General features: G+C 42.0%; 1 protein-coding gene across 2 annotated transcripts in view; it reads left to right on the forward strand.

The window, feature by feature from the left end:
- eml3 (EMAP like 3) overlaps window positions 1-20,290 on the forward strand; it is a 29,581-nt gene extending 9,291 nt beyond the window's left edge. The window contains exons 2-24 of one of the 2 annotated variants that reach the window (XM_053860724.1): window positions 4,487-4,663; window positions 4,787-4,895; window positions 5,389-5,853; window positions 7,425-7,535; window positions 8,030-8,058; window positions 9,409-9,447; window positions 10,117-10,237; window positions 10,376-10,525; window positions 10,917-10,986; window positions 11,075-11,185; window positions 11,704-11,799; window positions 13,477-13,611; window positions 14,045-14,183; window positions 16,271-16,422; window positions 16,508-16,633; window positions 16,805-16,936; window positions 17,126-17,193; window positions 17,314-17,402; window positions 17,745-17,842; window positions 17,997-18,084; window positions 18,162-18,260; window positions 18,335-18,465; window positions 18,823-20,290. In XM_053860724.1, the coding sequence (XP_053716699.1) occupies window positions 4,487-4,663; window positions 4,787-4,895; window positions 5,389-5,853; window positions 7,425-7,535; window positions 8,030-8,058; window positions 9,409-9,447; window positions 10,117-10,237; window positions 10,376-10,525; window positions 10,917-10,986; window positions 11,075-11,185; window positions 11,704-11,799; window positions 13,477-13,611; window positions 14,045-14,183; window positions 16,271-16,422; window positions 16,508-16,633; window positions 16,805-16,936; window positions 17,126-17,193; window positions 17,314-17,402; window positions 17,745-17,842; window positions 17,997-18,084; window positions 18,162-18,260; window positions 18,335-18,465; window positions 18,823-19,035 (2,948 nt within the window). In that variant the 3' untranslated portion in view covers window positions 19,036-20,290. The remainder of the gene's footprint in view (window positions 1-4,486; window positions 4,664-4,786; window positions 4,896-5,388; window positions 5,854-7,424; window positions 7,536-8,029; window positions 8,059-9,408; window positions 9,448-10,116; window positions 10,238-10,375; window positions 10,526-10,916; window positions 10,987-11,074; window positions 11,186-11,703; window positions 11,800-13,476; window positions 13,612-14,044; window positions 14,184-16,270; window positions 16,423-16,507; window positions 16,634-16,804; window positions 16,937-17,125; window positions 17,194-17,313; window positions 17,403-17,744; window positions 17,843-17,996; window positions 18,085-18,161; window positions 18,261-18,334; window positions 18,466-18,822) is intronic. The other variant, XM_053860725.1, reaches the window with a different exon arrangement.
- The last annotated feature ends 555 nt before the right edge of the window (window positions 20,291-20,845 follow it).

The following is a 20,845-nucleotide window of genomic DNA, read 5'->3' on the forward strand; positions in this document are numbered from 1 at the left end:
CCAGTGTTTTCAAATTTTGACTGTAAATACCAGAAAAAAAAAAGTGGAAGATCAATCCGACAAAGAACTTGTGCGGATACGACCAACCTCGTATTCGTATGGACAAGATCTTAAAACGTGGAAAACCATAACAGGGCCCTTTTATGAATTTGTTTGCTTCATTGCACTATTCTTCATTGTAATCATAGCGATAACCCCGACAGGAATGCTAACAACTGCTACGTCATTGCGTGACCTTCCACGTCCTTGCACATCAAAAACTACTACAGTACATTCCAGTGTCAGTGGGGGCACAACACCCACTACTACACCGACTAAGACAAACCTGTCCAGACTGCTTGGCGGAGATACATGGCACAAATGTGCGAGAAAGAGCTGAGCCAGGTGACAGCGCTCTTCTGTCCGATCAAATTTCATTTCTTCACTCATAATCCATCTCTGATCTCACCCTGTCACAGCAATGTTTTCATCTGTGGACAGTTGTGTGATGCTTCAATGATAGGAATCCACATTATGTGCAGATTTATGTTGTAAATGATCTGGATAAGTGGACTCTCAGCCCAAGCAATCCTTTAATCAGGAGAAGTGCTCACTATCCACCCAGAAAACAAAAGTGACCATCCATCATGGCCGACTCCATAGAGCTGAGTGCGCTCCACATGGGTTTCTTGTTTATTTGCTAGTGATGGCGCCTCTTTGATGGTTGGGACTGAGTGATGAGGCCTGTTTCCCGTTCACAGGAAGAAAGCATGAGGCCCGAAGTGAGAACCAGTTTGTTTAGCACGTGTTCCTGCTTTTGGTTGCATTTATTGTGTAGATTCACCTCCCTACGGGACCAGAGGAATGTTTTGAAGTGTTTACGGTCAGGTTGGTCTCCTCGACAAATTGGTTTCGATTACCAAACTCTGGTTTCTGTAATCCCTCCTGATGACTCACACTTGATGTTCACTGACCTAAAAAAAACTTCACACTCAACACATCAAGCGGATGAATTAATACATTTTGCTGGACATTGAAATGCTTTGACTTTGACAGTTCGACATATTCCCTGTGATAATTGAAGACAGAATGTGGAATTTGTTGTGGCAGCAAATTAAGCTGTCTCGTGCGCTACAGTCAGGGCTGGAAAACTAAACGCATTCTGGATCCCAAACACAAGGTCAGGGCATGTCGTTGGCTTTGGCAACATGACTGCGTAATGGTTTGAGGAAACATATAAAACTTAACTACAACCATTTATAACAATTCAAAAGTGAAAAGGCAAAATGCTGGGTACTTTTATGAACTATGAAACTAACAATATGTTGAGTCATGTGCAAAAGGAAATGTTTTATTTGGTGAGATGTGCTGGGTCTGAACATTTCCTATTCAGTATACCTTTGATTTAGTGATAATTATTCACCATGTTTATAAGGCTTGAAGTTAATATTCTACAGCAATAAAAGGTTTTTATTTTTCAATTTAATAATTAATTATGGAAGTCTTGTTCATACGAATGTGTGTATCACTTCATCTCATTTCGTCACATTAGGCCTTGCTAACAGGGAAGATGTGTTCACATGTTCATTGTATCAGATTTTATCTGTCTAGATCATTCTATAGGCTTGTGTTTAGTGAACAAAGAATAGCATGCTAAATCACAATTGTTCATGCCGAATAGCAACAGCAGATAGTTTATAGTTTCATTCCTTGAAAAGCCACGTATGTTTTTTCGTAATCCCTTAATGACGCTGAACACTCCTGGTGTCTCATGTCTCATCCACTCCCTAATCCCAGCTGGCTCTCAGCCAGAGGTAACCAACTATGCTTTTACCTGAAATGAGGGACACAAAGTTGCTGAGGCCATTGTACTTTTTATAAGCATGAAAAAGGGGTAAAGGTGTAGCACTGAAATGCTCTGATTATGTTAATATTCTTGATATAACATTCGTATTCTTGTGTGATAAAAAAGCCAGATTATGATCTGCTTTCCAGTGTTACAGTATCTGAGGTGTCAGTGAAAACAGAGTCAGATTTCACTGGAACCCTGATAGATGTTTTTGTTTGAATGTTTCAGCACGCCCTCACGCAGGAGCTCTTCCATGCACTGGAGCTGTGAGTCATGATTTAGAGGTCAGCAGAGACTCAAGCGTACAACCGTGTCTGCTCAAAACACTGTTATCTGAAGCTGATTTCATATTTCATGTTGACTGAAAAAATATTTTCCAAATTGATAATTATTGTATGTCATAGGTGGAGTTATGTAGCTAAACTATTTCAATAATAAAACATGCTTGTTTACATAAAATGCGTTTGCATGGGGCAACGATTTTATTTTTTAAAGAGTGGACTCAAAGTGCATATGGTAACTGATGTGTGAACATAAATTATTAGAAATAATAAATGAGTAAATATGGTAATAAGGAGACAAATGTGAATTCACAGTAAATAAGAATCGAGAAAAATGTGAAACTATCGATCTGTCTAGAGTTAACTTTTGGATCTGCTGAATATACTATATACATACTTTAGCATCGTCCCAAGTCACTGACCACGATGAGACTGTAAGCTACGTTACTACATATTCAAAGGTAATGCCAACATTCTTGAATGCATGTGGCAATTTTGCAGTGTGATGGGGAGACATTGAAGTTCATTTTGACTTCATAATCACAGTTGTTCTAATGACCATGTTAGGAAAGTCTATTGTTTTTACAGTATTTTAGACTTTTCTGAAAATGAGTGAGCTCTAGTTGGCAAACCAAATGAGTTGATATGCAATTGAGATGAATTTCTACATGTTGTTTTGAGCTGTCATTTGAGGATACTTAGGGTGGTCGACTTTCTTGCATCTTGTTTGACTTTGCACTTCCAATGCCTTTAGCCATTATCAACCTCAAGACCACATTTTCAAGGTCTTGAGCTCAAGACTTACAGTCCTGCTTGCCTGTCAGTACTGTTTGCACACTTAAAGAACCTTGTTTACCTGACAGAGAAGTGGGGAAAAGAGCTCAGCCTGAGTGTTCAGCTGGTGCTAAATGCAACATTGTTTTCAATAATAATAAATTGCTTTATCCAAAAAGCACCAAATTTTTACGCGCTATTTTCCAAAATTTTATGTGACTTGTGTCCTTGTGTCGCAATTATGCACTGTATGTAAATCTGTTTAATCGGAAAGCAGTCTTCCAAGACATGAAGTATGTGAAGAGAAGCATATAGTGAAATGTGATTTTGCTAATTCAAATGAGCCGATGAAAGCCTAAGCCTTGACCTAAGATGATCAATGGGAGATTGTCCAAGCTGTAGCCTGTAGTGGCACTCGAGGCAGACAAATACATTCTACAGTCACTCTGCGTTGATCTCCAGTTAAGTGGTCTTGACTACAACACTATGCTCCACATTTCTAATCCTTGAGAGTCATGTTGGATCTTCTCAGCCCACCTCATGAAGAAATCCCCCTCTCCACTGTTCGCTATGAAAACATGACGAACAGCAGTCCTCACACTGTTTCAGCACACAGGTTTGTTCAGGATGGCACCCTTGCTTTTTTTCAAATCCACACTTCCTCCTCTGTGGTGCTGTACAGACTCCAGGCATTTCACAACATTGTTGATCGAGGCTGCCAAAGAAATATGTCTTCAGGAAGTGTGATGAATCACAACACTGATTGGCCCAAACTCTCCGACTGCTGTTGCGTCATTGTCCTGGCAATTGTTCCCGTGTCTGTCATTTATGCGAGGAGCAGCTTCTTGAACAAATCTCACTGTGGGTAGCTTTGATTGTCAAGCACCGTGAACGAACACGTGTTGGGCTGATATAATTATGAATGTTGCCTCTGTGATTGCCAATTCATCTGCAGGGAAACATGAGCTTGCGTGCAGCAGGGCATGTGAGAACTGCTGTGTGGGTCTAGTTCCTGGTTAGACAGCATCTTGGACTGCATCAAGGTGACACATACCTTCCTGCAATCAGAACACACTGTTATGAGCTGTTCTGCCAGCCTGTGCAGCAGCGACAATTCAGTTGAACAATGCAGGATCGAACTTCCTGGAGACAGGAGTTGACACGAACACCAACAACTAAACTTAGAAGTTTCCCATTATTTAACCATATATGATATGCAGTACTGTAAAAGCAGGTTTGTGAATATGGACAAATCATGCAAGATACTATGAAAATAATGACTAAAAAAGCTCCATTGAAATTTTGAATTTTATATTGGGACTAATTGTATTTTCTCTAAAAATGAAACTTGTTGGGAATTCCTCTATGTCAATTGAATTTGGCTGATGTGGTGAGAGAAAAGAGAGGTGCTCGTGTAACCCATTTGAAAAACATATTGGGAGGCAATTTTCCAGTCCTCTGCTGCTTTGCAGATGTTCTCCGATCACATATAATGTTTCTTAAAAACTTTAACCTGAATGAAGACCATTATTTATATATACTGTTAAAAGAGCAAGTCGATAAGAGGTGTTGTCTTCACTGACACTACCAACTTTCCTCTCAGACGACGTTTCAGCGGACGGCAGTTCAGAGTTCCATGACCGAGCTGCAATGATGGAGCTGCGTCTTCAGGCCCAGGAAGACGAAATCATGCTGCTGAAATCCTCGCTGGCTGATGTCCTGCGCCGACTTCAGTTCCATGATCAGCTCTTACCCATTGTGAAGCAGCAGCTCATCGCAGGTTTGGACTCCTACTGGTCATGACCGTCTTTGTTGTTTTATTGGTGACAGTTTATAAAAACCCAGTTCAACACCTCCTCAGCCACATGGCTTTCATGCTGCTGATCATAACTCTGTCACACAGTGAACCCGGCGGCTGCAAAGGCTTTGAACCGAGTTGTCTGTGCTGAGGGTTGCAGCAGGAATCCCTCCTCCAGCTCTGCCTTGGAAGGAGATCCGCCCTCCACGGCCAGGTACCATGTGCGCTCTTACCATATTACAGCAATAACTAAAATAGACAAAAGTAAGTGACATAGGAGTCTACAGCTACAGCACCTTGGCTCAATTAAATTGAAATAAACAAATTAAAATCAGCTAAAGAATTAAGCTCAGAACTATTAATGGTGTGCTATGTCATAAGACTTTACTGTAATAGACTGTAATGGGCCACGTGTAGCAAGTCAATATCTATAGGTATATGATATATAAATATATGTAATTATGCGTAGACTGTCCATGGTTCACGCATGGTCTGATTGATGCCAGAAATAGAACAATAGGTTGTTGGTTGTTGAGTGGATTTATCTTTTCTCTATGTGGAAAGAAGAGTGACAAAAAGCGAGTTTCAGCATGGCTGGCTTCAGCATGTGGCGTTTGCACTGTGTTACAATGCTTTAGAATTCCATGTGGCTGAATGTGCTGTAATTAGATGGTTCTGTTTGTTCTGATGGTTCTGATTTTGTCCAGTCACAACGGAGGACCGATACCAGCAGACCGACCTGCTACTCAGGACAGATGGACCCAGACGGAGCTTCCCAGCCTAGAACAGAATGGTTATCAAGACCATGTGCTGCTTCCAAAGCGAGTGCTGAGCCTTCAGCTGGAGGACGCTCTCCCACCAGGTTGTGTGAGTGAGAGCTCCAGAGCGAAGCTCCACCGCATCCCTGGAGTGGAAGTGGAGGATGAGGAGCAGCAGGAGGAGGAGGATGATCAAGAATCAGAGCAGGACAAAGACTTGAGCTGGACTTCTTCAGTTGAGGAGCCAATTCATCCTACTACCATTCGAGGCCTCCAGAGGGACGACTTCCAGGACCGGAGCTTTTCTCCAGAGGAGCCAAGTCCTTCCTCCACCTCAGCCAAATCGCCCGACCTGAACCTCAGCTCCCGCTCCAGCCCTCTCTCCCCCATCCGGGAAGGAGAGAAACAACTGTTGTACGTGACATCCCACTCTTCAACACTTGTTAATACTCTCGCTTGGTCTGTCTCCACTTTCATTCATGTCACCACAAAACCTGCTTCCAGCGAGACATCAGGCGGAAAAATTTGTGCAAGGTGACACATTGTGTCGTCAGGTTTGCTCCGACAGTGTGTTTGAGCTCCAGAGAGCACAATAGTAGCAGCCCCCCCCAACGACTGGCAACAGCAACTTTCAGCATGCTGGTGACTGCTCTGGGGCACAATATGTTTACATTTAAACAAATGAAATGAGGTACTTTGTTGAGGTTTTCAGGAAGCAGATCAGACTCACATCTCTCGCAACTTTATTTGCCTGACAAATATTATTTTGTGAGTCTTCAGTCTACCATTTGACCTACAAAATTGCTTCTTAAGTAATTAACAAGTAAAGTGAAAAATTCACCTGTGACACTAAAGTATGTACCAAATGCTGTCCTCTGTCCGTTCTGGACAAGTTGGTCAAAGCTGAGCTGTTTTCTAAAGTTCTTCAGTTGATGCTTGAGTAGCAGCTCTGTAGCACCCTGTTAACCAGCGAGTTCATGAGCTAAATGAAAGAAGAAAAAAAGAGCAGACGAAAGAAGGTTGGCTTCCGTCTGATGTGTCATTAGACAAAAGAAAACTGGATTAGTCTGGATTCTCCGGTTATTTGTTTACTTCAGTCTAACTGACACAATAAATCTTGATTGATTCATGAGCACCAGGCGCCAGACAAGATGAAATCATATTACTGACTTATATGTGAAAGTAGCCGCCCACACTAGCTGCATGTATCTCCTGTTAGCAGGAATACCAGCACATGTTGATGATCTCAAAGCGCTGTTGCATTTGAGGGGGAGGAGACGCCAGTGATGATTCTGCTTTCTTGTGTGTCCTACAGTCGTACTTGAGATTCAGTTCCACAGCCGCACTGTCTGGTCTTGTGAATATGAAGCAGACAGGCCAGGGTGGTTTGGCAGTGCTACTTGATCATGTGGGAACACAAATAACTGCTCTCTGGACTTTTTGTCGATGCAGCTCTGCACCAACCTGTCAATCAAAGATGTTCTTGCATGCTACCATGCTTTAGGGGAAGCTTCCCTCTGAAAGAGGTGAAGAACCATATTGTCCAGAACACCGGCGCCTTTGTCCAAAGGTTGAAGTGTGAGTGAGGGGTAGCACGTGTCCTGTTGTTCTGCTCTGTCATTACTCACCACAGAGGTTCTGAGGAAGTTGTGACTCATTCAACAACATCTATGGCCACCAATTTTAGGTGAGGGAAGTGGGTGGATAGGGGTTTCACTTCCTTAACCTCAAACTGGCATGAAGGTGTTGGAGAGATTTTATTGGCTCCTGTTACTCTGAGAATAGAAGAATATTTAGCTACATACCTTTTCCCTTGAGTTTGTCAGGCCCCACCTGAGCCACGTTTGTCGTTCTTGCCTGGCGCTGGTGTTGTGCTCTCCACTCCAAGGAAAACTGCTCAGACCATTTTATGGTCAAGAGTGATGAGTCGAGTGCATGTCTATCTCTTCATAGATCCAAAGTGACTCTCTTATTCCACTCTGCAGGGTTCGCAGGAACAGTGAGAAAACAGGGAGCACGGAGAAGCAAAGGAAACGCCTGGACAAGAAGGCAGCATCGTCTGCCAACCTGCTGTCACGCTCACCAAGCTTGGAGAAGTGAGACCCTCAGCCGTCCAACATTGCCTATGGCTAGACCACAAGTAGAAGTCAGCAGACATTTTTGACTTAATTTAATTTTTGCACCACATTACTGGACATGAACTTTGGCAGAACAGGTTATTCTGAATTTACTTTGTTACTGATCCGTGCTGCAATTGTGATAGGGCAAAGAATAATAACTGATAAACGTGGAATTAACGTTGATACACATAATTTTCATTCCACATGAAAAAGTTAATAATTTGACAAAAACAGAACTTGGTTCTGTGAATGGAGTCAATGTGGCCGTTCGATCGCCATCACATGATCGTTCTTATGTTGCTAAGCTCATGTGATCAAGCTAGTCTCAATGATAACACTTACATATCAAGTTGGTAACAATACTGCGGGCATTAGTTTTTATATGTTGAAGCAAAATCAGTTTGCATTTTCTTAGGTTAAATTATACTTTCAAGATCGCAACGTTGGTTTTCTGTGGTTTGTCATTACAGCCGGGCCAAGGAGCTCATCTCCAGTGCAGGTATTGTCCCTTTTAGCTCTTTTTCATGCTTAATGTTCTGCTTATAGCTCGCTGAATTTGTTTTTAAGAAAGTATTTTTCTCGCTTTGATAGCTGTGACCCAAGTAAGTCAAATAATTGTATAGTAATTAATATAATAATAATAGTATAAAAAATGCAATCTGTGCCTTTTTTGGCTGGTACCCCAACCCCACAAAATGTCTGTTGTTACTTTATATTTTAATGTACGTCAGTCCCTCTGTTGACAAAGAATGTAGGAACCTTTCCCACGTTTTCATGTCCTGGCAGAGTCTGACTCGAACCAGACCGACACGTCTTGTGCCTTGGCAGTGCCGCTGGATCTCCTCTGTAGTAAATAACAGTGCATTTCCAAACCAGCCACAGTTGTGGTCAGTGTAGCTTTTAAGAGCGCTGGCCTAAATCTGGTTACAGTTAAACCTCCTCCAAGGCCTCATTCCTGTCCAATGCAGGCCCATGAAAGAAACACTCCCAGAATTCAGTAGGGAGAAAACCTTTCACTTGGCCCTGGACTAAATGTCATCGGCTGCTTTTATTAGAGGGTTTCCATCCAAAACATGTCATGATCCTCTGGGTGTTATTTTCACATTTACATTTTTGAAACACTGTGAAGCCTGTGTGTGTCGGTTGTTGCTCTGTGGCCTCCAGAGTCTGACCGTATTTTTAGAAATTCATGATGGTGATCTTATTAAAACCTGCTCTAAGTGTAGGTACCTAATGACTGTGTCTCCAAAGAAACCGTGAATTGACTGCCACCCAGACAAATCCAGCTCACGTCTAGTCACTCTGACAAGTGATACGCAAAAATAAACACTTCTGATATGGTGGTTTTGGCATCATAACAATAACAGTAACTTCAGTCTGTCTCAAAAAACTACCTTGTCATAGGGTAGGTTTGAAACTTTCCGTCATATCAGCCAGAAATGAGTAGAGATACAATTTCATTCAGTCAAACACAACTACACCTAGTGTCAAGATGCCATCTACCAGCTGTTTATGACTATGGTTCTTGCCCATGTTCTGCTGGTATGAAATACGCCACCTCTGCAGTATGTCATCTCCTCCATTTGTAGTTTAGTTTTTCTTTCGCTTACCTTGGTTTTGTAGCACTACTGAGAGCTTGCGATGTCATTCATGGTCTGTCTAGTGAAAGCATGTTGCTAAGGAATGACAACGGTGCAGTATTCATAAATACACAGCTAAATATTAAACCTGCTGTTGGTTTGTATATCCACATTTTTTGAAGCAGATTTATTTCTGACACAGCTGTGATTCTAATCTCGAGTGATCTTGGTTTCCATTTGTTGGCAAACTTTGCGTTTCTTTTCTGCAGCAGGATCCCCCGGGTCCAGAAGAGGAACATATGGCCAAGGTAGGACGGCACACATGCTGCACTCTCCCACACAGATGAATCAGCAACACATGTTGAAATTTGAATTTGAACAGTTACACAGAGCCCTCTGTGACTGCAGCAGGGGAGGGTTGCTTTTAAAAACACTCACGGATAATAATAGCCAATGCCCCTAAATGTTCTGTGAGACTCGAATCAAGTTAATAAAATCAGATTTGTTTAGCTTTTAAGAAAATTCTGATTTGTGTCTTTCCTGAATCCTTTTTCAGTAGTATGAAGACGGCTCTTAAATAACCCCCTTACGACCAGCTTGTTACTGATCGTATGAGTCTGTTGGAGCACCAGACATGCCAAAATATAGCCACATTATTATTTATTTAGTATTATTATTTAGTTGCTTGTGTGTGTGTGGATGGTGTGTGTGACCTGCGATGGACTGGTGACCTGTCCAGGGTGTTTTCCTGCCTCTCGCCCAATGACTGCTTGGATAGGCTCCAGCACTCCCTGAATCCCTGAACAGGACTCAGCGCTAGTTAACTGACCATGTATGTTTTACTATTTATTTCAATGGGATGTCTCTGAATTATTTACTCCGAATACATGGAAACACCTGAGTCAATCTTTGTCAGTCTATTGAGACGACGCTCAAGCTGGCGTCTGCTGTGGCATCATCACTTCTTTGTCTTGCAGGACAGTCTATCAAAATGTTCATCCGGGGTCGGCCCATCACCATGTACATCCCGTCCAACATTCAGAACTATGAAGATTTGAAGATGGAGCCTCCGTCAGAGAGACTGGAGCTGGACTGGGTGTATCCTCGCACAATAGCGCCGGCACTTGTTAGATATGTGTGACATTCACACACCGTTGATGGGTCTGTTGTGTGCCCTTGCATTTTGTGTGTGATGATTCTGCGTGACGTGAATTGCCTTGACACAGCAAATGTCAGCTATGGTTACAGAGGGCGGGACTGTCGCGCCAACTTGTACTTCCTCCCGACAGGCGAGGCGGTTTACTTCATTGCTTGTGTCGTCGTCCTTTATCACATCAACAATCGCACACAAAGACACTATCGCAAACACACAGACTGTGTACGCTGGTGAGTGGAAAGTGCTTCTGCTGGAGCTACTTTTTCATGAATCTATTTTTTTTATTAATACGACTTCAGAAGTCACAACATCAGTGTGATAAGTTCCTCAGACAATATAGTATTTTCAGTAGTAGTACAAAATAATGTAATTTACCTTTTATAATTCCATTGATAATCAGAATATTTTCTCTGCTAAGGAGGAGATGTTGTTGTCTGGCAAATATGGTCCAACATGACTGAGAAGCTAAAATGCTTTAATTAGCTCTCTCCCATGTGAGTGCTGTGAGTAAGATTGGTTTCAGATAACCTCAGTGTTGATATATCAAAATAAAAACACTTGGAATGACCTACCTAAACTAAATATTGGCAATTGATGACTTCATTGTTTTTATTCTCCAAGTCTGGCCATTCACCCTGACAAGGTGCGAGTGGCATCCGGCCAAACAGCTGGGGTGGATAAAGATGGAAAGGTTTGTAGTACATTTTGTTTGCTAAAAATCAAAAGATGCAACTTAAAAGAGAAACACTGATTTAAGTTTTACTGTCTGTGTCGTTTAGCCCCTGCAGCCCTGTGTTCATATCTGGGACTCGAACACTCTGGTGACTCTACTGCAGATTGGAAACGGAACCTTTCAGAGAGGAGTGGGATCTGTCGCCTTCTCCTCTCATGTGAGCCCCTCTTTAACGCACATCAACTCATACCGTTTACACACTTTCACTTTGAGGTCGTTCAGTGGATCCTGTCTTAAAGAGGACTTCCAAGTTAGGCCTGTAATTCTCATTTGAATAGTCTTGGCCATTTATTTACTTTTGTGTCATTGGAAGTGGCAGCCGTTCCCATCTGTCATTCTTGTCTTCCTTCCTCCTTACAACTCATTTGTCCTGCTGCTCTGCTCTGGGCTTTCAGTATTGAGAAAGTTGACAAAGTTATGGTTTCTTCAGGAAATATGCCAAAATTGATTTAAGCCTTGAGGTGGAAATACTTGAAAGTGACCCAGCAGCTCTGATGTGGACGACACCTCAGTGACGTCTGTGTCACATATTTGACAGAGAAGCATGATGACACAATTAAGAATTTAAAAAATCCTACAATTTTTCAGAGGAACGTCACTTGCAGGTGTGGGCTGATATATAATTTCAGATGTTTTTGTCATTATTGATCACGTTGTATTGTTGTTCTTGCGCAGGATGCAGGCGCATCTCTATGTGTGATTGATGATTCTAACGAACACATGCTGTCGGTGTGGGACTGCAGTAAAGGAGTGAAGCATGCGGAGGTCAAGGTGAGGTGCAGGAGTTACAGAAGTCAGCTTTGCATCAACGCTATGTTCTGAAATGGACAGTTGCTCTCACTGACTGGTCACGACTGTGGCTCAAAATTACATTGCTCCACTGCACTGTTACAGTCAACTAAGAGGATTTAAAAAGTCAAAATGTCGAGCTATGTGGCTGGAGTTGTATTTATTCAGCAGTCGGCTCCACTGACCCCTGCAGGCTTTTTGTGTCATTGACTCCGTTTATGAAGTGTTGTTACGTTTACATATCTAAATGCAACAAGAAATACTTATTTTAAGTGTAAGATGGAGTGGCAGTCTGTCCAGAATGTAGCTGGGCACCTTGACATTATGAATGACTGAATGACTAGAATTGAACAGCTATTGTTTCTACAAGTAAAATAAGGAAAATCTGTGATCAGTTTAACAGCAGTTTAGGCCGGTGTTTTGTCATGTATTTTGCAGTACGATGCATATCCCGATACAGAAGTAATGATACAATATATTGCGATGCTGTAAGTTCAGCAATATATTGTAATAGGAACCATAATTTTAATGGGAAATAAGAAAATCCAGTACAATATTATGCTTATGTATTTATTGTTATGACGTCAGTCCAGTTAGACTTTCGGTTAAATTTCACACTCCAACAGTGAAATGAATTGCTCCACTAATCGACATATATTCATGTAACATGCGTTCTGTCGATGGCAGGAAAATGTAATATTTTGGCAACCGTATCTGACATATAATAGGATTATTAATATGTGCAAGATTTATTCTATTTTTTCCTAAATTAGTATTTTTGTTATCATTGTTTTTTTGTGTTGAAATGTTTACTGCAACAAGATCTCGAAATAGGCATTTTGGTTAAGACTTTATTTGGATATTGAGGAATGAGCCGCTTTGATACTTCGATATCTTTTTCGTCTATAGCTTTTCACTTACCTCCTTGTCCAGCTAGAAGCCTCTGCTCTTGGTCCTCATCCTTGCAGTACATGGTGAGATCACTCTTGAGCATCAGCCAGGCTTCACCAATGTGACAGTTAGATTGCTGCGCGGCTAGAAGCCCAACGTCAACATGACCATGCAGGCTTTTCTTTCACAAAGAACAAGTCTTTGGTGAGAGCGAGCTCTGTTTTTGTGGGCTCTTGTCCCAAAAACTTTGCTGAGAACAATTTCAGTTGGAATGTCATGGCAACAATAAAAATATTTCTGTCCTGTTCCGGCAATGTTTAGGCATTCTATACATTAGGTCATAAGGGCATCATGTCGTAAGTTTAATACACTCACGCAGGAGTTCAGGTCCAAGGAATCCGTGCTGGACTTGCTAACACTGACCTGCACTGTATAAACATGGCCGTGCATCCAACAGGAACAAGATAATTATAGCGACCTCACCACAGTGGTGGAAGAGTCCATATGCTGCTGTACTGCCCATGAATGGAGCTTTTTGTCTTGAAAATATTTGCATGCTGACAGTTTTATTCATATCGTTCCAGAGGGTAGTTGTCTCGTGATCGTGGTCTCAGCTGCAATGTGAATAACCTTCCACATCTGCAAAAGAATCAACTGACACTTGTGAAATGTTGTTACTTGAATGAATGAACCTCCTTTTAAAGGTCACTTCTGTCGCCCTGTGTAAACTACGATGGCTAATATTGCTTTGTTCCCGTCACATTTCAGACGACTAATGAGGCGGTGTTTGCTGTCGACTTCAATCCCAGTGACAGCACCAACATCATCACCTGTGGAAAATCCCACGTCTACTTCTGGACTCTGAGCTCTGGACAGTTCACCAAAAAACAAGGAATCTTTGGAGTAAGAAAGAGCTCTGACTGACAGCAGCTTGTTTGCACCCATTTCCTGTTTTCCTGCACCAACAATTTTTGAGCTCCGTTGGCATCATGTGTTGTGGAACATTTCAAAAGCACATAAGCAAGTAGCGAAGCCTTTGAAAAAGGTGCTGCACAAGATGGAAATAGATGATAAATAATGCAATAAGATGCATACAGTACATTGGGAATGTGAACTTACAAAAAGAAGTTGAAAACAAATTCTGAATAGTTTTAGGTAAAAGCACACCACAGTAAGTTAGTGTGTTGCACTCTCTCTCAGGTTTTATAAACAAGAAAAGCATGTCTTCACAAATGAACTGCGGAGCGCAAAGAAACATGAAGTGATCTTTTTATTCCAGGCAACAGTGATGAGAAGACTGCACCTTTATTTTGTTTTTTGATCAATCATCTTTCAGAAATACAAGAAGCCCAAGTTCATCCAGTGCTTTGTGTTCAGCCTGACCGGAGATGTTCTGACGGGAGACTCAGAGGGAAACATCCTGACTTGGGGAAAGTCTGCTGCTGACACCAAAACTCTGGGAAAAGGAGCCAAAGGTGGGTTCTCTATTCACCAAACAACCTTTTATTTAATTATAGATTACCAGCCTTTTGTTGAATTACATGAGACAATGTCGGGCAGCAATGCACAGTCATGCAGCCATGCAATTTTTTTACTTCTCCTCTCGTGAAAGATGCCTCATTAATACGTTATACCATTACTGCTATGGACACATATGGAATCGACACTGGTTTGACACTGTGTTGGTCTCCATCAGATGGCGCCATCTGATGGGATATCGACGTATATTACATTTTTACATAATGTCACCAGTCACAAGTACATCTTGTGACGCATGTGGTCAGTCAATAACAAGTCGCGACTTGTAGCTTCATGATTCGTTATCCATTAAAAGAAATTAATGGACCATTATCACACAAGGCGGCTGCTGCTTCTGTTTTTTTGGACTGTTGAAATGACCTTATTGGTTAGTTCACTGTTTTGAACTGGCTCACAGTTAAATGCATTACATCGAAAAGACTCATGCGGGACATGAACCAGCAACCTTAAGTTCACTGGGCAGCCGCTCTACTATACCGTCGTGAATTAATCTACAGACACCAAAGTTCGGACATGCATCACATGTTATTGTCACGACAGACACATCAAAGTTGTTCATTTCACCGATGAATAGACCCAACAACAACAGTTGTGTTTTTTGTGATGGGTGCTCTTTTTTCTAGTTCAAGCCAATATGATGAAGCGTGAGTCTTTGTCTGATGTCTTGGCCACTTTTCTTTGCTGTCTTTGACAAAAGTTCGATGCGTCAATCAAACAACTTCATTGCTCACATGTTTTTTTTTTCTTCAAGTGACACACAGACGCATTTCTATGAGACTAAGTTAAACTTTAATACTATTTAAGTAACTAATTAAACTTCAATACTGTTAAAATAATAGTATTGTTTAATTAGTAATAACTAATTAAACTGTAATAGTCTTATAGTTTAATTAGTTATTTGACCATCTCACTGGATTGAGTCCTTTCTATGTGGAGGTTTTATATTCTCCCAGGACTTGTGTAGGTTTCCTCGAGGCAGACTGATTTTTTCCCACAGTCCAAGACCCTACAAGGGTTAAGTGAAGGGGTGTAAGAAAATGTTGATATGCTCAAATATCATGATACACGATTGCATGATATTGTATCCATATTTTTGCTGAAATGTCACAGTACTTGATTGTGTGATATTGTCTTGAAATCCAAAGTTGGCTATATCAATATGTAATACATAGATACTTGATATGCTGCTGCATTTGTGACATGTTGATGATACTGACAGTTTCTTTCTGTACACTTTCAGAAAGTGGACTTAGTTCATAACAATAAGCTGTTGTTTTCATGTACATAATAATGTACTGCATTATCTGAATTTTCCCCAGTAAAATGATGGCTCAAATATTTCAATATATTGCTGAACTTACGGCATCTCAAAATGTATCGTCTCTCATACTGTCATACCATGATATGTATCATATCACATGATATTTGCCAGTACACAGCCCTACTTAAGTGGTGGCTACAAAGGTGTGTGAGTAGTTGACTGTGTGCGATAGACTGGCACCTATCCTGCCTCTTGCCCCATGTCACTGGCATTGGTTCCCTGCTCCCCCGCAACCCCATCAGACAGACATGGGCAAGTGTCAAACTAGTCAAATTGTCATTTTAAATAACAGAATTCATTGCTATTTGAACAATCTCTTTTTAAGGTTCCCTTTTTATTTGCTTTCCTTCCCCACAGCTAGGAATAGCTGTGCTAAAATTTTGAATGTTACTCCTACCACAACTTACTTCTGTCTTTTTGGAGTAATAGTAAGTACGAGGGTCGGCGTTTGATCAAGAAAAAACCTCCACGACTTTGTAAACACAAATTTTCAACAGGCCACTAGTTCAACTCTAGATGAACAATCACAAACACTTGGTTCCTCTGGTGCATTTGTTTTTCATTTGGATGTGCGAAAACCACTCTTGTCGTTGCTTTTCTTACCACAACTGCCTTCACAAATAGTCTCTAGCAGCGCCCCCTGGTGGATCAAGAGCTTGCCAGACATACTAAAGCGCCACGTGTTGTTATCATTTTTGGCAGAAACTTTTCAGATCATGCGTCAGACCAGAGCCCACGAGGGCAGCGTGTTCACCCTGTGCACCCTTCAGGGCGGAGCTATTCTCAGCGGTGGAGGGAAAGACCGCAAGATCATCCGCTGGAGTGCAGACTTGGCACCTGAAAGAGAGTGTGAGGTGAACCAGAAGTGTATGTGAGCGTGTGTTGAAATTTCTAGTCATCACACCTGAACCAAACCTCATGGGCCGAGTGTTCCACTAGATTCCAGAGAACTTTGGCGCGGTTCGCACTCTGGCTGATGTGGACGGGGAGGAGCTCCTGGTGGGAACAACCCGGAACGCCATCCTGCGAGGAACTTTCACAGATGGATTTGTTGCCATAGTGCAGGTGTGTTCAGGGTGGTATTGTCTCAAGTCAGAATAGTTTTTAAGTAATACCAATAATAGTACAAGGCCAACAAGTTATTGCAGACTGTGTAGGTATTGTTAGGGAAGGATGTGTGTGTTATTAGTTGTGTTATTTGACATGAAATGAAATTCAGTCCTCTGCATGTCGCAGGGTCACGTGGATGAGCTGTGGGGTCTGGCGACTCACCCCTCTTTAAACATTTTCATCTCTTGTGGAAATGATCGACAAGTTTGTCTGTGGAACACAGTGGAGCACAAACTGGACTGGAGCATCACACTGGAGGTAAGAGAGACATGACACAGGCAGGCATGCATTCAGACACAAAGTCACTAAAATGATGACACACAGACTGAAAATGAAGCAAAGGAAGACGTAAACACAACAGTAAATGACTGACAATCACTTGGACACAAACACACACATTTTTCGATCAACATCCTAACCAGTTGGTTGTGCTGTTATTTCTGACAGGATTATGGCTTGTGTGCTGACTTCTGCCCAAATGGATCAGTGGTGTCAGTGGGCCTGAGTACTGGAAGGTAACAGTCTTGGTCAAATTCAAATCTTGTCTCTATAACCGGAAAATCCACTGCTGAGACACGCCCGTGTCTCACATTTTATGGTTCCCCTGACCCGTCCTGTGCTTTGCCCACCCACAGGTGGATGGTCCTGGACATGCTGACCAGGGAGACGATCTCAGAGTTCACCGATGGCAATGAGCAACATTCTGTCATGAGATACTCACCTGGTCAGTTATGAGTTATTCTCTTAGAAAAATGATCAATTAACAGTGTTTCAACCAAGAGCATTTAAATATACTCGACAAGTTAAAGTACCATTTCCATTTTCAGCACGGCATCAGCTGTGGTCGCATCATTTTGCACCTTATGGTTATTGCAGTTTCAGCATGAGAAGCGTTGATGGTTTTTTTAATGGCAGTCGTGGTCTTGATTGTTGAGAGGGACTGTCAGTGGAAGCAAAATGAACGTCCTTCACAGATCATTTTACAGCAACGCTTGACGACAGGAGTGTTGTAGACCATGGTTGGAATCCCCCTCCATCCTCAGTGAGTGGTCTCTTGTGTTTCCAGATGGCAGCTTCTTGGCCGTGGGCTCTCATGACAACTTCATCTATATCTACACTGTGACGGAAAACGGTCGCCGCTACAGTCGCTTTGGGAAATGTAACGTATGTGAGGTTTCTGAAAACAAAGCAGTAGGCTGTTCTGTGTGGCACTGACTCTTGTTAAGTGCTGTTGACTGCATTTCTCTGTTGAATACTGTCGATTGAAACATTAGTTGATAAGCAAGTGTAATTTAAGCAATCTGTATTGTTCAAACAGGGGCATTCCAGCTTCATCACTCACCTGGACTGGTCTAAAGATGGGAAGTACATCATGTCCAATTCTGGAGACTATGAGATCCTTTATTGTAAGTGTTGGAGGTTTGTACGTTGACACACTTGCACAAGTGCATTTACTCACCTGCCTTGTTTGTCTCTTTCACAGGGGACATCGCGGGTGGCTGTAAACTATTAAGGAATCGGTTCGAGAGCAAAGACAGAGAGTGGGCTTCATTCACCTGTGTGCTGGGCTTTCATGTCATGGGTGAGAGTTGGGGCTGTAGGGCTCAGACAGGCAGTGACACGACAGTGGTGACCGTGTTGATCTTGTTTCTGAAGGTGTGTGGCTGGAGGGATCGGACGGCACCGACATCAACGCTCTGTGTCGCTCTCACAGTGAAAAAATGGTTGCAGTTGCTGATGACTTCTGCAAAGTTCATCTCTTCCAGTACCCCTGCCCTAAACCAAAGGTGAAGGAGATGAGGGTGCACTGTCAGTGCTACTGTGATACACCTTCATGATATATTATGCTGATTTATTTTTTTATGCAAATCTTTATACAACATTCCTTTTTTTGCTTCATTTCTTACCATGTAACATTTCTGTGTAAACTTATTTGATGGGTAAGTAGAGAGGAATCACAACAATTGTTGAATTTCATCACATTTTTTGGTCCAATTGTGTCCTATTTTTAGAAACTATTGAGCATAATTGGCTAAGAGAGTTTTGTGAAACATTAAGGGTCGTTTCTGAGAGCTCATGAAAGCCTCTTACTTTCTTGCCTTGATGCGATCACTCATGACTCTGCTTCCTGTCGTCCTCACCAGGCACCGAGCCACCGGTACGAGGGCCACGGCAGCCACGTCACAAACGTCAGCTTCACCCACAGCGACTCGCACCTGCTCTCCATGGGCGGCAAAGATACCTGCATCCTCCAGTGGAAGGTGATTGGAGGTGGCACAGCTAACGGCAGAGAGAGGCTTACCTCCGCTTCGTCCACGTCCACCAGTTCACCAGAGCCAGCTGCACACCAGGAGTAGAGTTTTTATTTGTCTGTTCTTTATCACAACCCAACGCACAGCCATTAGCAGCCGTTGTTTTTGCCCCCAAATAAGTAGCTTTCATCCTAAATTTCACTCATAATTGTTATTGTACATAAGCTACATGTCAATTGCTGTGAGTAGCTGTTAGAAAAATCTACTGTCATAATTTTGGTGTGAATTTGTCACGGAAGCACGGCGGGGCAGTGCCAGGACGAGTGTTGTGTTCAAAGCTTTACAGAGGCAGAGGAAATCATTTTTTAACATGCCAAAGTTTTATGCTCAGAGACCTATATTAGCTTCCAGCATCTTGTCTGTGTTGGAAATTGCATCCCTAAAGCTTGAACAGAAAGCACACGTTGAAATAATTTGACCTGTTCCAAGTCTATATCTGTACTGGAACCGATATCAGACTCTAGCCATGACTGACATGCTCTATCAGATAGAGCTCTTTGAAACACAACCCCCTCGGGACAATCTTTGCCAGTTCAGACAGCGAGACACATGAATCTGCTCTGGATGTTTAAGATAAGTTGAACACAAGGACCTAGAAATGAGTTTCTAAGGTCAAACTTGTGCTTTCCTGACTCATCTCTGACATTACAAAACATGAAAGCATGATCTTATGACCTAAAATCATCATTTGTCTGGCTTCTGAAACAGCTTTCGGGGGTGTCTTCTGTCTCACAGGCGCAGTACATGGTTTTTGTTCTCTGTACAGTTCTACTGCGGCCGTGACAAAGTCTCACCCAACATCTATGATGCTTACAATGACATAGAATGTTTTAAGTGCCTCTCTTCTTCTTTATGGCCTAGATAGTCCATCATGATTCATAAGGACAGTTAAGTAGCTCAGAAGAGGTGTGGAGTGACAAAAAGTCACCTGAAAGGGAAGGGAAACAGGAACAAAATAGAACTATGATCCTTGACTGAAGTCTGTTGAACATTCCTGCATCTTGGTCCATCTCATTCCACATCATGGTGCATCAACAGTCAACACTTTTTGTGCATTTATTATGACATTAGACTGTGATAAACCTTACTAATGATTACTCATTCAGCACGTCTTTTGTGGCCATTGCCTTATCGTGTATTTGGGCAAATGTGACGTTGCAGCAGCAGTCCTGCAATATTCCAATATGAACTGTAATGTGTATGTCATGCCACTAGTGGGCAGTGTTGTAATGCATTATTGTGTGACACATAACATGCAATGAAGATTTTTGTTCTTTCCAAAAATACTACCAATAAAAGATTCAGGCTGTGTGTAAATAAATTATGTGTGTGACAGTCGATTTAACACGCACTCTGCTCACTCAGAGCACTCACGCAGGTAGATATGGAAACAAGGCTGTGCCAACTCCGTTAAGTGGTTTAGTTGATGTATGCTATGCGTACAACTTATTATTCTGTCGAAACGCATGTAATCCTCTTTTAAAATGTTTGCTTTGATTCTGATAGAAATGTTCACATGACGTTGGGAATAATCAATGCACGTACCTACGTACAATATACAGATCCACAAACACAAGCGAATAAGCATATAACGATATTGATTCAAACATTCTTACCCAGTAATTGTTTTGACATGTGGTTTGCGTCTGTGGCTCGTGAGGTGCAGTTCTAATGGAAGATGAGCTGAAAAGGTTTGATGGTTTCGGGACAACAAATGCATGCAGGGGTTGCACATCATTCTTACTCTGTTTTCGTTAAACTCCTGTTCAGAAGATGTTATTTACTTCTAAAACACTTCTAAAGTACTACTGAAAACACCTAATGTCACCACTTCACAGTCATAGTAAGCCAATTT

This window comes from Synchiropus splendidus, chromosome 3 (assembly GCF_027744825.2).
Source record: "Synchiropus splendidus isolate RoL2022-P1 chromosome 3, RoL_Sspl_1.0, whole genome shotgun sequence".
Lineage (NCBI taxonomy): Eukaryota > Metazoa > Chordata > Actinopteri > Syngnathiformes > Callionymidae > Synchiropus > Synchiropus splendidus.